This window comes from Caretta caretta, chromosome 6 (genome assembly GCF_965140235.1).
Source record: "Caretta caretta isolate rCarCar2 chromosome 6, rCarCar1.hap1, whole genome shotgun sequence".
NCBI lineage: Eukaryota > Metazoa > Chordata > Testudines > Cheloniidae > Caretta > Caretta caretta.
In genome coordinates this window covers 27535583-27552097 of record NC_134211.1, presented here as the reverse complement: position 1 = coordinate 27552097, position 16515 = coordinate 27535583, and the positions used below count along the sequence as shown (strand labels likewise).

The 16515-nt window shown below is 40.9% G+C and overlaps 2 protein-coding genes across 3 annotated transcripts in view; one reads left to right on the top strand and one right to left on the bottom strand.

The window, feature by feature from the left end:
• KCNC1 (potassium voltage-gated channel subfamily C member 1) overlaps nt 1-11214 on the top strand; it is a 211099-nt gene extending 199885 nt beyond the window's left edge. Inside the window, exon 3 of the mRNA XM_048855833.2 lies at nt 8545-11214. Coding sequence (XP_048711790.2) covers nt 8545-8597 — 53 coding nt within the window. The 3' untranslated portion in view covers nt 8598-11214. The remainder of the gene's footprint in view (nt 1-8544) is intronic.
• The window catches only part of SERGEF (secretion regulating guanine nucleotide exchange factor), a 256381-nt gene that overhangs the window by 18173 nt on the left and 221693 nt on the right, over nt 1-16515 (bottom strand). The window contains exon 11 of one of the 2 annotated variants that reach the window (XM_048855834.2): nt 12446-12589. The exons of the other annotated variant lie outside the window; for it this stretch is intronic. Coding sequence (XP_048711791.2) covers nt 12446-12589 — 144 coding nt within the window. The remainder of the gene's footprint in view (nt 1-12445; nt 12590-16515) is intronic. 2 annotated transcript variants of the gene reach the window in all.

Below are 16515 nucleotides of genomic sequence, written 5' to 3'. Positions count from 1 at the left end.
ACATCTGGTCCAGGCAAGATTGTGTACTTAAGTGATGCAAATTTTATCATGTTCTATTTCTGGGGGGCACAAATGAGATTTTGTTTCTTTTTAGCCATTTCACCCTATAGCATCTTGTGTAATTACATTTTGCATATCTAATATGCCCTCTTAAGTTTCATCAGCTGGAGATGTTATTCTTCACTTCCACCACTTCTAGTGTTGAACAGCTGCTGCATTTCATCACAGAGGTGGTCAGATTTCAGCCATGGTTGAGCAATCCAAAAACGCACAGGATCAAATGGTGACTGGTTTTGAGTGGGTGTGTGGTGGTAGCAACAGCGGATACACTTCTTAGAAACGGTGACCCATTTTACTCTCAAGAAGTAACCTGGTCAGAATTTTTCAGCTACTCCAGCCATTGCACAGTTCCTCTTCAACCTCTAACAATGTAGTTTGAAGGCAGAATCTGGCCCCCACGTCTCTGTAAAATGCTTTGGGATCCTTCTGTAGGAGAGGTGCTGAATTACCTGAGATTATTACTACACTTTTCCCACTCTACCTGCCTAAATTCCCCTAGTAGCAAGTGACACTTAGAAAAATACTGACAGATCTATTAATTGATTGAGGTGAAATGCAGAGAGTGCCATAGAAAAGGATTTGGGAAACCAGGCACAGTTGGTGAGCCATGTATTTCTGGATCTCAGGTGCTATTCGAGTTGATGCAATCACCACTGGGAACACAATCTCTTCCATGCTAGATGGTGTAGGGAACATTCTAACGATGTCCCTCATTATGGTCCAATCAATTTAGTGAGCACCACACACTTACGACGGGAGCAGCTCCCAAACCAGTTAGAACATGTGAAGTAACTTGCATAATGACAGGTTTCAGAGTAGCAGCCATGTTAGTCTGTATTCGCAAAAAGAAAAGGAGTACTTGTGGCACCTTAGAGACTAACCAATTTATTTGAGCATAAGCTTTCGTGAGCTACAGCTCTCTTCATCGATGAAGTAAGCTGTAGCTCACAAAAACTTATGCTCAAATAAATTGGTTAGTCTCTAAGGTGCCACAAGTCCTCCTTTTCTTCGTGTGAAGTAAGTCTTTGTAAGAGTGTCATCACTGCAGGCTGAAAGCAAAGCGAGAGAAACCACCTCCACTTAATACAGCTGTGATTTTCGGTGAAAGATTTCCTTCTCCAGCAGATTCTCCTGGACTTCCACAGAATAATCACAGTTGAAATTGTTCATTTGGCCAGCATCTGTGCATCAGACACAGGGACCTCAGACGGGAAGGTATATCTGGCCTTTGCTCTGAGACAGGAGAGAAAGTAGATTGGCCAGAAAGACTCAGGGACTCAGTGCAAAGTCCAGAATGTCAGCGTGCCAGAAGAAAGAACCCAGGTTGAGACCACAAGCAGAAACTTGGCACTGTTCCACCTGATCTTCCACAGAACCCCAGGGAGGAAAGCAATCGGCTGGAATGCAGATAGGAATATCTGTCAAAACCCTCCCCCTACCACCCAAAGAGGGACAAATCTGCCCGAGACCCTGGATTCTTCCCACCAAGTATTTTTCATAATTAAAAACAATTTTCAATCTTGTTTATCAAATCAAGAATTGTCAGAATTAGAGATAAAGGCTGTTTGCTCTCTCCCTTCGGACACAGGGAGTAGGTAGGGAGTATAAAAAGTCTCCTCCGTGGGATTGCTTGACACATTTCTCCCGGTCCCCTATGAGATAAATATCTTCCTCCTTTCTTCCATTCCAATTTTGGGTTGACAATGTCTCTATAAAATTGCAACAGAAATTAAAATGAATTCTGATATAGGTGGGTACCAACATGCAGCTAATGGGGGAAAGAGAAGCTAACAAATAAAACATTTTTTCATCACCTTCTGAATCTTGATTCAACTGCAGCTATAGCTCCTAAGGGTCCAGTTGTTTCAGTTTAGGTCACACTTGGCATTATTTAACAAATATTGTCACTACAAAGTGTTGAGATTTGATTTACGATGCTGCTTTGTTGTCGCTCAGCAGCGGGAAAGTCTTTCAGGTTCCTGTGAAGATTACGGACAGCGTACCCTGAGAAAGCAAACATCACACCAGCCAGCACTTTTGCAGAAATGGAAGCCTTCACTGTACAATGCTGCCAGCCTTTTGACTGTCATATGTTGAAATATTACATATGTTTGCTGCCCATGTGGGTATATTTCCTGAGTAATCTGTGGTGTGAGTTTAAGATATGCCCTATATATTGTTCCTATATTTGGAAATCAAAATGACAGAATTTGAAGTTTTTAACTGGAGGAATGTTGGGTTGTTTCATTACACAATAACTCCCAAATATTTTTCTCCTGAAAATATCTTTCTCATCACCATCTGTTATAACTAAAAATCCTTTTGAGTATCAATGTCTCTCGTTATAGTATGAAACCATAAGTGTTTCCCCCACTTCCAGATTACCTGCCAATAGAACTGACTGTACATGAGGGTGAGCCAAAAATGACACACTTCTCTTGGCTCTTCAGACCCCTTAATCTATTCAGGGATGTACAGAGTAAGAGTGGGATTTTCAAGTGCCTACATGACTTAGTAGCACAAATCTGATTGAAAGTGAATGGGACTTGTATTCACAAATCATTTAGGCCGTTTTGAAAATCCCACCTTGAACTCTCAACTGAGTGTTGTTTAAAATGTAGATCAGCTACTTTTCTGAGGGAAAAAGCAGAGCAAAATAGCAATGTTCTGAAGAGGGCTAACCTGACAATCCTACCACCCTGGGTTGTGATTGTGTCAGATCTCATCAGTTAAGAACGGTCAAGAACTCTTTTAGAAAGCATCCAGGAAAACCCAGATGTTGCAAGAAATGGTGCTGGAGAGTCATTTGGTGGCAGTTTTCCCCCTGCACTGTTATTTAATCAGTGCTCCAGAAGGAAGTTAGGGGGTGCTGTCTTGTCAGAGCTGTTTACTTTAGGATGAGATTAAAAAAAACCAAGGTCTTGACTTCTTGCGGTCATTACAGATCCAGTGTGTCAAACCAAGTGATTTGGCCAAATTAAAAATTGGTTAACTGAATTCTGCCAATTCACCCAGTAGCTTCAATTCATGAAGTCACTTTTCACTTCCTGTTCTAAACTCCTGAGTAGTGTTGATGGGTCATGTTAAACAACTGCTGTTTCACCTCAAAGTGGCTGAGTGACGTGACCCTTCTATGTAAATATTAAGACACTTCGGGATCTATCCAAATAAAGTTGATATAGAAATGTTCAAGATCAATGCCACTGCAAAGACGGTCATCGTCACAGTGATAAGAAAACACTCCAGACAATAGGACAATTGAATGGGGTGTGTTATTGTAGGATAACCCCTTCCACCAATTGTATTAATCAATTTTAAAAAAACCCACATATGAAACAATAATCAACCTAGTAAAAGAAAAAGGAAAATAATAAACAATATTGGCATTGATGCTATGCCTTCAAAATCTCTTTCTTGCTTATGAAAATGCTGCATACACACATGAAATCTGGGTAACTATGCATAAAAATCCATCTATAGATGCAGTTACCCACTCTGCACAGACAAGTATACAAATGAAACACATGCGTATGGGTTTTGCAGATGTAAGAGCTACCATCTTGGCCATCAGTGGAGACTGAATTGGGGACCATGAGAGCTGGAAATATGAGTCTCTACAGCTTGCGCTAAAAAGCCAAGGGCTGCCACAGTCTCGCCTCTTTCATGGACTGGGCACAGAGGAGGACATATAACACCCACTCACCAGTGGATTACACGGAAATATTTAGTCATCTACATTTACCCCACTGTACCACACCTTCCCAGCCTGCAATGCCCTCTTTTTGGGCTGCACAGCCTTACCATGGAATCTCAGGCAGAGGGAGACTGGGGCCACCTTTTGGTACTGCAACCTCCCCTTCTAGCAGACTTCCTGCCACAGGACCTTGCACAGGCATCTACAGCAGCCAGTGGCAGTTGTCATGGATTTTCCGTTACACCAATTTCTCTTTAAATGTTTAAGATGAAATTTTCTTTAATGGGGTCTGATTATCAGAAAATGCTGAGCACCCACCCTCTGAAAATCAAGCCCTTTTAAAGGAGCATAGACTTAGGCAACAAGAAATTTCGGGCATTGATAATCACCAGACTATTGAAAATGTAGGCCTGATTACCTTTTTAAAATGTAATTTATTTAAACAAACAGAAATACCTTACCACTAAATATACTATAAAGTAACTAGGAAGCTGGACTTTAATAAAGTATAGAGCATTAAATTATTCCTCAGGACCAGAACAGTGCCCAGTAGCCTAACAATCAGCACTGCACCAGGTGCCACATGGCTCATCTCCAGGATCTGGGCTTATTTTCTTACCACACCTATGCTATCTAGTTTGGTTCAAATGTACAATATCGAAAAGGCAAGAAAGCCCAGCAATGGCTCCGTTCAAAGCATAGCAAGCAGAGTACATTTTATTTTAAACGACTTCTTCATCAAGTTGTTCAATTGACCGATGGACTAACTGAACATGTTTGGTCTTCGGCAATCTGTGCATGAGTGCGGCTATTAATATGAAGCAAAAGGGCCACTCTTCAGTAGATCTTTCACGAGCAAGAATGATGTCTTTTTATGTCTTTGAGAAAGAAATGTTTTGTTGTTTACAGCTATCTGTAAATCAGTACATTGGATAAAGGTTCAGGTAATTTCATCTGCTCTAATTTCCAATGCCTTCTCTCCTTGCCAATCTGTCTTGCTGAAAGGTTACTGATTGAGCTAAGTGTTTAATTTCCAACATGAAAGACAACCTTGTTCAGAACTTTGTTTTAAGGAAACACCAAAACTAACTAATTAATCCACAGCTCCCATACACCTCTATCCATGCTGTTTCTTAGCCTTTCAAGGTTTTAGTACCTCTTTCCAGACAAAACTGTGAATTAACTTCTTTTCTCTTTGCAGTTGGTCACCTTTTCTATAGAGACTTTTTTGGCCCTGCAGAAGACAATTAAGTGATGGTGGCATTGCATTCACTAAAAAATGTAATTCTCTCAGAAAACAGCTTTGATGAATTGAGTTGATCATCACGATGCTGACCATGACTTTGCAGCCAGTGTAGGCAAGAATAAGTCATGTTCGACACAATCTCAGCTAGTAAGGGCTAAACTGTGGTCTCTATAGGGTATAAACATGTCTAGCTGAAATGATGGTTTGGTGCAACCTATTCTTGTCCACACTGACTGCAGAGACATCCTCAACACCATGTTACCTGTTAATAGATAAGGTTGTATTCTAACGTGAGTATATTTTGTAGTAAAGACAAGCTCTGCTGGTGAGACTGAAGGACAAATAGTTTTCCCTTGAAACAGGGAGAAAAGCACTGAGGAATGGTTTTTTTCTTGTGGATTCTGAGTGAAAAGGCCCATCAGGAAATGATTTATTCATGCTGAGCCAACAGCTTCCTTCTTTAAAACTCCTCTCAGTGCTGTGTTTCTAATACCTCCTGCCGCAGAGGGAGGAGACTGAGCTCTGAGAATGCAGGAAACTAATCCTGCTTCTAGAATTTCTGAAGTGATCAGAGGCACCCTTTCTAGCCCTGAGAAGAATGTTATGGGAGGCAGCATGCTTCAGTAGATAGGGCACTGGATTGGGACTCAGGGAACCTGGGTTCTATTCCTGGCCTTACCAATGAGCTGCTCTGTGACCTTGGGCAAGTTACTTCATTTCTCTATGCCTGCCTTTCTTCCCCCAACAACTTTTTTTCTGTTTTGTTTATTTAGACTGTAAGCTCTTTGTGGCAGGGACTGTGTCTGTTAGAGCATCAAACACAATGGAGTCCTGATATCAGCTGGGGCCTCCAGCTGTTATCACAATGCAAATACATAATAACAATCCAGCCACCACATTTCTATTTTATTAACCATTTGCAAGGCTAATCGCATCTTTCCTCTACAGGTCAGAATATTTTAAAAAGCCATTATACTGTTTATCATAACCCTAAAGTATTGTGTCAGCTGTCCCTTTAGTCCAGCCTTGCAAAACAGTCATGAACATTTACCATGCACTGGCAGAGCATATACTTACCTGGCATTTAACATGACTGATAATGAAATAAATTGATCATACTTTATTCAGCCATTAAAATAAAACTACTTGGGGATGGGGGGGGGGGCGGTAGGAAGGAGGGTTGAGCAGAATTTTGTAAGGCTGCCTGATACTGTTTGCTCCACAATACAGAACCTGTGCCTCCATTTCCCCATATGTAAAATAGGGATACTATTACTTTCTTATCTCAAAAATATTTTACAAGCTGTAGCTTGACTGTTTATTGCAATTATAAAATTATTTATTGGGGTGCAACATGCGCTAGTTGCAAATAACAAGTTCTTTATTCAAATGGCTACTTAGAGTTAATTAAGAAGATGAAATTGATGAAGCACACAGGAACTTTGAGCTTTAGTTATATACTGACAAGTATAACTGAAATCATAGAAAAATCTACATATATAAGTATAAGTAGTACAGTAAAGTGCTTTTCTGAATTGTTTATACTTACCATCTTACACTAGTTTCAGAGTAACAACCGTGTTAGTCTGTATTCGCAAAAAGAAAAGGAGTACTTGTGGCACCTTAGAGACTAACCAATTTATTTGAGCATGAGCTTTCGTGAGCTACAGCTCACTTCATCGGATGCATACCGTGGAAACTGCAGAAGACATTATATACACACAGAGACCATGAAACAATACCTCCTCCCACCCCACTGTCCTGCTGGTAATAGCTTATCTAAAGTGATCATCAAGTTGGGCCATTGCCAGCACAAATCCAGGTTTTCTCACCCTCTGCCCCCCCCACACACACACACACAAACTCACTCTCCTGCTGGTAATAGCCCATCCAAAGTGACCACTCTCTTCATAATGTGTATGATAATCAAGGTGGGCCATTTCCTGCACAAATCCAGGTTCTCTCACTCCCTCACCCCCCTCCAAAAACCACACACACAAACTCACTCTCCTGCTGGTAATAGCTTATCCAAAGTGACCACTCTCCCTACAATGTGCATGATAATCAAGGTGGGCTATTTCCAGCACAAATCCTGGTTTTCTCACCCCCCCCTCCACCCCCATACACACACAAACTCACTCTTCTGCTGGTAATAGCTTATCTAAAGTGATCATCAAGTTGGGCCATTTCCAGCACAAATCCAGGTTTTCTCACCCTCCACCCCCCCACACACAAACTCACTCTCCTGCTGGTAATAGCCCATCCAAAGTGACCACTCTCTTCACAATGTGTATGATAATCAAGGTGGGCCATTTCCTGCACAAATCCAGGTTCTCTCACCCCCTCACCCCCCTCCAAAAACCACACACACAAACTCACTCTCCTGCTGGTAATAGCTTATCCAAAGTGACCACTCTCCCTACAATGTGCATGATAATCAAGGTGGGCCATTTCTTATCTTCTTACACTATTCATACTTATAACATTATGGAGACTTTAGAAACAACAATAGAAGAAAATGTAAGTGGAGGTCACCCCAAGAGGAACACAGTGGGCCAAGCTTCCTTTCTGGTTGTCCCAGGTCATTGTCCCATTGTTCCAGCTAGGGATGGAGTTGACTTTTTCCCATTCCACCCACATACAATGAGGACAATATCTGATCCAGTCAAGTCTCAGCCCCTAATTTATATTTGGTATTTTGGGAAACCAAATTTAGGGCTACGGTTGTCCATACTTATGTTTCCAATCGTTAACACATTTGCATAAGTGACTTTCCCCATAGTTTTGATACGACAATGCAGTTTAGCTCTTATTGCAAAAAGCCCCTAGGATGCTACCATCTGTTTGTTTGTTTGTTCACCTATTTACCACCAAATGCATTACTAAACTATCACCAGAAACATATTGCTAAATTTTATAATCTCATTATTCTACCCAAAACTATAAATCCTCCAAGATCAGGTTAGGAGTCATCAGTTAACGAAGGCTTACTTTTATAATGTTTCAAAATTTTAAAATGCTATATAAACAGAATACCAAGTAGAAATGAGAACTAGAATTATGTTTATATATTCTTAATTTTAAATTAAGAAGATCCAGTTTAAAAAAGATGAAAAATTCAGGTTTTGGAATTTTTATGCATACCAGAGCTACGCTTTTAAAAAGCTGATTCCAAGTGCCAAAGATATTTATTTCAACATTTGTATTATTAAAATACCTAAGGATATATTTAACTACTGTACTCCACAACCAGAAAAGGCACATCATTCTCCACCACTGCATTAAAAGGCCATTGCAAAGATGATCAGATTATTTGTTTCAGAGGCTTGTCATTCTGGTGGTACATTTCTAGAGGGAAGGCTGCCATTTACTGGAAAGAGGAGAGGGTGGGTTATATTTGGAGTAAGCCAGCACCGATGATGTGGTATCATTTAAAACCAAAACACACCAGTGTTTCAGTCACTATAGTCTTCCTTGGGATATGCTCTAAACCAAAATTTTTCTAAGCTCATCTTCATGCTCATCTTTATCTTCTGATTTCTAGGCAACTGCAGAGACTACTTCCCTAAGAAGCAGAAGGTATCAGGCACCTTTTGAGACAGATCTTTTCCCCTTTGCTCCCCCTCCACAAGATATTTTCACAGACCACTGGATGAATAAAGAAGCAAGAATCTCAAAGCAACCAAGAATTCTGGTGTTAATGCTGCATCCATGTGCCAGCAGTGTCTCTTTCTATCTTATCCTGCAAATAAGGGTTTTTAAGGAATTGCAGGTGCTTTACTTACTGTGCATGATGCTAAGAGCTGCACTGTGTAACTATAGCAACAGCTACTGGGAAAGCTCTAGCTTTTTATTGATAGACCTTGATATGTTTCAAATACCCTTTGCAGAAAAATTTACACAAATGGAGGAATAGAAAATAAAACATTCTGAATGCCAGAACTGAAAATATTGTACAGACCTGCATCTGTACACATCACTTAAATACTTCTCTCATTGTTATGTGGTTGTTTACTGTAAAATGTTTACATTAAAATAGCATTTTTAATTCAGAATGTAAATCACCACAGCACTGAAATAGAAATCTGCAATCTGCTTGCATGACACTTAAGCACATCTGGGTATTTAGAGTCATGCAGAGATCTAATGGTTGGAAGCTGAAGCTAGACAAATTCAGAAATAAGGGGCACATTTTTAAGAGAGAGACAAAAAAAGCATTGGAACAACTCACCTAGGGATGTGGGCGATTCTCCAACACTTGTGGTCTTTTAGTCAGGACTGAATGTGTTTCTAAAAGATATGCTATAACTCAAACAGAAGTTAAGGGTTTGATGCATAACTGTCGTGGTGAGGTTCTGTGGCCTGTGTTATGCATAAGGTGAGACCAGATGATCACAATGATCCCTTCTGGTTTTAAAATTGACAAATCTATTAATTTATATCCTTGATAATCAAAAACACTTGGTCAGCACTGACATCGTATCCAGTAGTGGGACAGTGTTAAATTAGCAGTGATAAATATGCATCAAACTCTGGGTGACCTGAAATGTCTCACATGGGTGTACGTATCCTGGGTACCAAACTCTCAGATTCTTCATGTTATGCCTGAGAATGCCACCTCTAACAGGGCACACTTCCAGTGCTGAGGTCCGTAGTATCAGAAAACTAGCACAAACCAAGGTCACCATTTACAATTTTGCCTTTTGCCTCATTACTACAATATTTCCCATCTTCCCTGCACTTAATGTAGTACTGATGGCAATTGTAAATATATCAATAATGACCACTATACTGGGAACTACTACTGTTAAGAGGGTGATTTCACTGATGAAGTCATTTGCATAAGGAGTAGTTTTACAACTGAGCAGTCCGTTCAAAAACACAGTACCTCAGCTTTCAAATATTCCCCTTTTTCAGCAGTGTGGCCACGACTTTATGCCTCTAAAATAGCACAACAATTAAAAGGACAAACTATTTTTCTTCGTCTAGTGCAATTAACATCTAAAAAGAAAATGTAGTAACAAGACTGATCTTTCACAGGAAGAGTTTTTTTTCTTGTTTAAATTTAGTTTGTTTTCATTTCATGCCGCATAATTTAGGGCAAAGAGCGAGATACTGAACTGTTAACACAGTTCTCTTCTGAATCTAATACCCTTGCAGTACATGATGCAAGCAAGGTCTCCTTGAAAGGATGAAAATGCTGTGTTGCTATGGAAACAGGAAGGCAAGTCTTCAGGTTGTTCATCCCTGAAGAGCTGCCTTGCCACTATCTTTAAAGGCTGCTAATAAAATTTTAATCAATGATGAGAATAAAATCAATTTCCACCTACTGTTTGACACCAGAATCCTAGTTCAGATATCGTCAAGCTCTTTTAATGTTTGCAACATCCAACAATGCCTCGCAACATTAAAAATAAATTTATACACAAATGAAAATTGCCAACATGCACTAATCTATTTCAGCTACTTAAAATGATTATTCCGCTTGGCAACAGACACCAGCTTCCCAGTTTAAAACCCTGTGCATGCAGTAATGTGCTTTTTAACTGAATTAGCTGATGAATAGAACCCCCCAAAACCCAAAATTGTTACTGGTATAAGGCCATCAACCTGGGCTACACCAGTTTGGACTGTAGCAATTAACACAGTGCCAGAGCTTGTTCAGAAATTAAATTAGCCACTGATTACCCTAATTCTACATTATTTCCTAGAAGAGATGGTTTCAGTCTAAACTTGATTTATCCCTACAACGTTTTCCCAATCTTGTAAGACTCACTGAGTAATCAGGCATTTTTGAACATCAAACAAAAGACAACAGGCCAAATTCTCTGTTGGCAAAACTCCTTTGACTTCAATGCAGGAACAGCAGCAGAGAAATTGGCCCAAAATGTAGTGTTTAGTGATTTGTAGTTAACTTTGTGTCAGTGCACCCTACTTGTTATTTTACTGGGAAATCAACTGGCAAGTCTTCGTGAAACCAATTTACCAAATACCCGTTCAAAAAATAGACCTGTTTCTATACATAAATACACACCATTTGAGGAGAAAGAGACTACCTTGTATGTTAATCAGTGTAACCATTTGTTTTGTGTTATGGATCAGAGAACCACAAAACAAAGCTGAAGAGATCTGGCATCCACAATGTAAATGATAAGCTGTATGCCCTATGGAATGTACTCATGTATTATAAACCATTCTTTCTTGATTTCACTCACTTTCCATTAGCATATACTTCACTTCTGTTAGCATATATTCCCTTTCACTTGAACACACCCAGTGGAATGACTGTATTGGCACATTCCAAGACGAAAACTAATTCCCATCCCAATCAACCATGAATCTTTCCTGCACTGAGAGCTCCTGAGTAGGAATATTTTAAAAAGTGGATGAATTCTGAACTCCAAAAGGTTAACGAGGAGTTAATGATTGACAACAGCAACAAAAGAGAACACACTTAACTGGCTTCCATTCCCCTGCCCCCACCCATCTCCTCCACTTCTCCCACAGTACACAACCACTTCAAAAATTCCTAGGGTGTTTGGGTCTGAAACTCCCTAATACCAACCAATATTAGAATCAGGCAAATATTATGTGTTGTTATGCATGCTGTTAAGGTACTCATCTTTCTCTGGATGCCCTTAAAATAAAGAACATCAAGTTACTCAAAGAAGAGAACAAAGTTTTCACCCCCTTCCCTAATATTACGATTGCTATGACCATAACAGCTACGGGCATCAACCAAGGCTGGGGCTCCACTATGCTAGGCATTGTATACACACATAGTAAGACACAGTCTGTACCCAAAAAGCTTGTCATCTATGTAAACAAGACAAAGGAAACGTTCTTCCCATTTTATAAATGGGGACGTGATTGCCCACATATTTCAATATTTTAAGGACCACAATTTCACAGTAGATGAGTATCTACAACTCTAGTTGAAGTTTATGGAACTTGTGAATTCCCAGCACCTCCAAAAATCAGTAACTTGGATCCACTTCTGAAATAACATTTACTTTGATGAATCACAGAGGTAATGCTACACATACATTGAGTTAGGAAGGTTTATTTTTTTTAAGCATGCTTTTAAACAAGGGCTGGTTGAAAATTTTCCCTCAAAACCTTTTGTTGACAGAAAATCGGGATTTTGACCAAAAAAATTATTCATGAAAAGGTCTTGTCACAGGGTAACACTGGCTCTTTAAGAAGAAGCAGGGCCAGTGCACCTGCGCCTGGTCAGTTGACCACAATCAGATTTAGAAAAGGGCACCTGGGCCTAGAGGAAAGGTAGACCTGGTGAGTGAGGGGTTGCTTTAGAGCACTGGATCCTGGGAGAAGACTGAAGGCAGGAGGAAGTGGCAGAGAAAGGTGCCTGCTCTCTCTCAGATGGAGAGCTTAAACCAAGGGCGGGTGAGAGCTGAATACAGGGGAGCAGCAGAGGGGCTTACACATTGACATCTCCACCCTAGAGAGCTGGACCCAGAGGAACAGTGAGAAGGCCAAGGAGGGTGAGGGATGCTCCCTTGGTGAGGATGATCTCCCAGCAGAGAGGCTCTGGAGTTCCACACTGGAGAACAGGGTCACAACTCCATCTAGAAGGAGGGAGAGAAGACAGACAGAAGAGGGACAGAAGAGGACTGACAAAGAATCATGGTGTGGCAGACGGTATTGGCAAGTGGTATGTGGGGCAACAAGGGACAAACTGTCTTGGGGTTTTAATGATTACTTGCACTGAAACAATAAATGGACTATGTGTTGGGACTTATGTGCTGGACCATTTGCACAATGTTTTTGCAATAAACCAGCAATAAACTACCCAAAGAGCAGTAGTGTTGAGGCAAGGGAGCCGGATGTAGAGTCCTAGGGTTACCTGAGAGGGGAAACTGAGGCAGGCACATCAGTCATGCTGCAGCTTGCCATGGGAGAGTACCCCAGATGGGGTTGTACTATGACAGGTCTGCTTTCCACAGAAAATATAGCTATTTAATTTTTTAAAAAACACCCCAAAACTAAAGATTTTGGTTTTTTCAGCCAAAATATTTCAGTTTTTTATATTTCACCAAAAAGTCCATATTTTGCATAGAAAATTTTGAAAATGGGGAAAATATAGTTTGTTGATTTTTTGGTGAGGCAAGAAAACCATTTTTTTTAACCAGCTCTATTTTCAACCTCCCCTTCTCCCCCATTATGCATCTATCATTGTGGTATCTAAAGAGACTATTCGCCTACAACTGAACTTGAATTTAGTGCTTCGATTGGAGTTTTTAGTAGATATATACCCACATCCCAAAACTCCCACCACATGACACTGGTGTTATAGCCATCATCTCATAGGACAGATCACTGTACTGGGATAACAGATCAGGACTGAGAGGTATCAGCTGTCGGTCTGCATTATTCCTACTACAGACATGCTAAAAGGCCATCGTTTTAGAAAAAAACAAACTTAACTACAATTAGCCATACTCACCCCCAGACTAAGGTGTAACACAAAATCCTGTATAAAGAAAAGGAGGACTTGTGGCACCTTAGAGACTAACAAATTTATTTGAGCATAAGCTTTCGTGAGCTATAGATCACGTCATCGGATGCATTCAGTGGAAAATACAGTGGGGAGATTTATATACACAGAGAACATGAAACAACGGGTGTTACCATACACACGGTAAGGAAAGTGATCAGGTAAGGTGAGCTATTACCAGCAGGAGAGTGGGGGAGGGGGAGAACCTTTTGTAGTGATAATCAAGGTGGGCCATTTCCAGCAGTTGACAAGAACGTCTGAGGAACAGCGGGGGGAGGAATAAACATGGGGAAATAGTTTTGCTAACTAAACAAATTAGTTTACCACTTTGTGCACGAAAACAAAATTGCAGAATTACAGCCCCACTTGGCTCAGTAGATTCATGGTACATGGTTGCACCCCTGGGATATAATATGGAAGCCTTCAGTGCTGGCTACCAAATCCATTTTCAGATGGTCCCCCATCCTGTCCTATCACTCTTGCCAGCTGCAAATCAGTCACCATTTTCCACTCATCAAATCAATGCTTCAAGGAGCAGCAACAGCAACTGCTTTTGTCAGAATATTTTCTAAGCTAACAAGCTATTCCTATGCAAAGTAGAGTTAGGGAGCTTCATTGTAATATTTGGAGGATTTACTCTCTCTGCTCCTAGGGCTTCATGTCTCCCTCAGCCACAATCCTCACTCCCTCCTTGGGAACAGATCTTCCTGGGAATCTCTATTTTCATTACTCCTATTGATTTCAGTACCTCAAGGTCTCCCTCCAGCTCCTCTGAAAGACATAGTTCCTCCTTTCTCACCGATTATACTTCATTCTGAAATCCGTATTTGCCATCTGCACACAACCCAACTGGGAGCATTTGTAAGGCCTGTCATGGTAAATTCTGCTGATCTTGGGGAAAAGATTAGCAAAAGAGGTGGGGGAGGGGGTCTATTCCACACTATTACTGTATCTCCCCAGCCTTCCCTCTTTAAATGGACAAACCTTTGTAAAGTATCTTCCCTGAACACTGTCCAGGGCACAGAACGTGACTTTCATATTGCTCCCTTGCTGTAAATTATGCTGTTTCCTTGTGGTTAAATCATCTCTCACCCATTTTCAGTTGGGTTCCTCTTAGGGATGTAGGAGTAAAACAAAAAAATCTGGCAATCCACCTGGGCTTCCCAGAGGAGATGGGAACTTGGGAGTTATTAGAAAGACAGAGACAATTGTTACCACCACCACCAAAACTACCCCCTGGCCTTTGGCTGGCCTGTTCATAGGCTCTACAGTAAAAGGGTCTCCTTATGCTCCCAAAAAGAAAAGGAGTACTTGTGGCACCTTAGAGACTAACCAATTTATTTGAGCATGAGCTTTCGTGAGCTACAGCTCACTTCATCAGATGTTTACCGTGGAAACTGTAGAGATGCTCCCAGTGCATCTCTACAAAGTCACACAAGCAATTCTGTCCTGCATACACACCAGGGAGTGTGGACCTGAGGTGTTCAGTTACTGTATGTTAGTTTAGCCATTAAGTCCACAAAATGCATCATTGTAAAGAGGTTGCTCCTAAGAGAGAACCTTTTCCTACCTGGAGTTAAATGACCTGGGGTTAGGAGAATATCAGAGTGTTTCCAGCGCAAATGCACATCATTTTTAATTTGAGGGAGGATATAAACCCTTATGATTCCGGAAATGCCCACCACTACCTGTGTGGGGTTAGGAAGAACATTCCTTTATGGATAGGTTATTACATTATTGTCCACAGTGGGATTCCTTGTAGTTTCCCTGAAGCATCTGGTACTGGTCACTCTCAGAGAAAGAGTACTGAGTACATAAACCATTGATCTGAATCAGTCTGGCTATTCCTATGTGTGTTCTGCTGCAGGTTTCCACCATACTTTCCTTTGTTATAAGCCCTTAAGTCAGTCTCTCTCGAGCTTTCTTCCTATGCCTCCCCGTAGCCAGAAATCCTCCCTCCTCCATTACAGAGCACCTCAGGGGGGCTACCCAAAAAATCCTATGAAGACAGCCATATTCCAGGTGATGTCTACATATGAACTAGCTTGTTTCCAAAGAGTTTTTTTAAAAAAATATGCACAAATCCTATGTGACAGTTATGGCAATTTTCTGCACTATCCTGGACAAACCTTACTGAATTAAATTAAACCTTATTGAATTAAGTACCTTTGCATTCCATCATCTGTGTATTATTGTGGGGTTGGAACTTCTCTTGTGGGAGACGTGGCCAATGTAAACTTTGGGAAGTGTTATAAGCTTCAAAGCTCTCTTTTAAACCATGTGCCAGGCAAACAAAGTTAGGTGGAATTCCTAGGAAATGCCGGGAGATGGGGAGAGGTGAATGCAAATTACCATCTCCAACCTTTTGAAGCTTCGACCTGAGGAGGGGAACACTGTCTGGCTGATGATCTAGTCACAATCTCTGTAGGTCAAAAACCCAAACTATATAAAGCAGTGAGTCAGAGATTCATGGGCGTGCTTGTTCTGAGCCAAAAGCTGCTATGAACTTGTGATCACATGAAAAAACCCTTGGTTGGGTTTGAAGGATTGTTCACCTGCCAGACCCTGATTGGAGTTGGAGTGATCACTGGTATGCCTGTTAGTACGTGTGTAGGTTCTTTTATTGTTTTTATGTTTTCAGTGTAGTGCTTTCACCTTAAGAATAAATGTGCTTGCTTGTGTGTGGTATATTAGACCCAAGGGCCATTATTCTGTTTACAGCCTCTCAGGATAAAGCAAAGATGGCTGGCTTAGGAAGTCTGAATTGCTGAGGAATTCACAGTGGAGGCAGGGAACTGTGCATCCTGGAAAAACCCCAGTCAGGGAAGGAGGGAGATGTGGGTCTCTACCCAAGAAAGTGACATCTGAGGAGCCTGGAGCATAGAGTGGGTGCCCTCACTGGACCATGGAGGGGGAATATGAGTGCAGTTGCCCTGAACTGTGACAGCCTCTATATCTGCAGATGAAGAAAACAATACACTACATGAACTGAGCAGA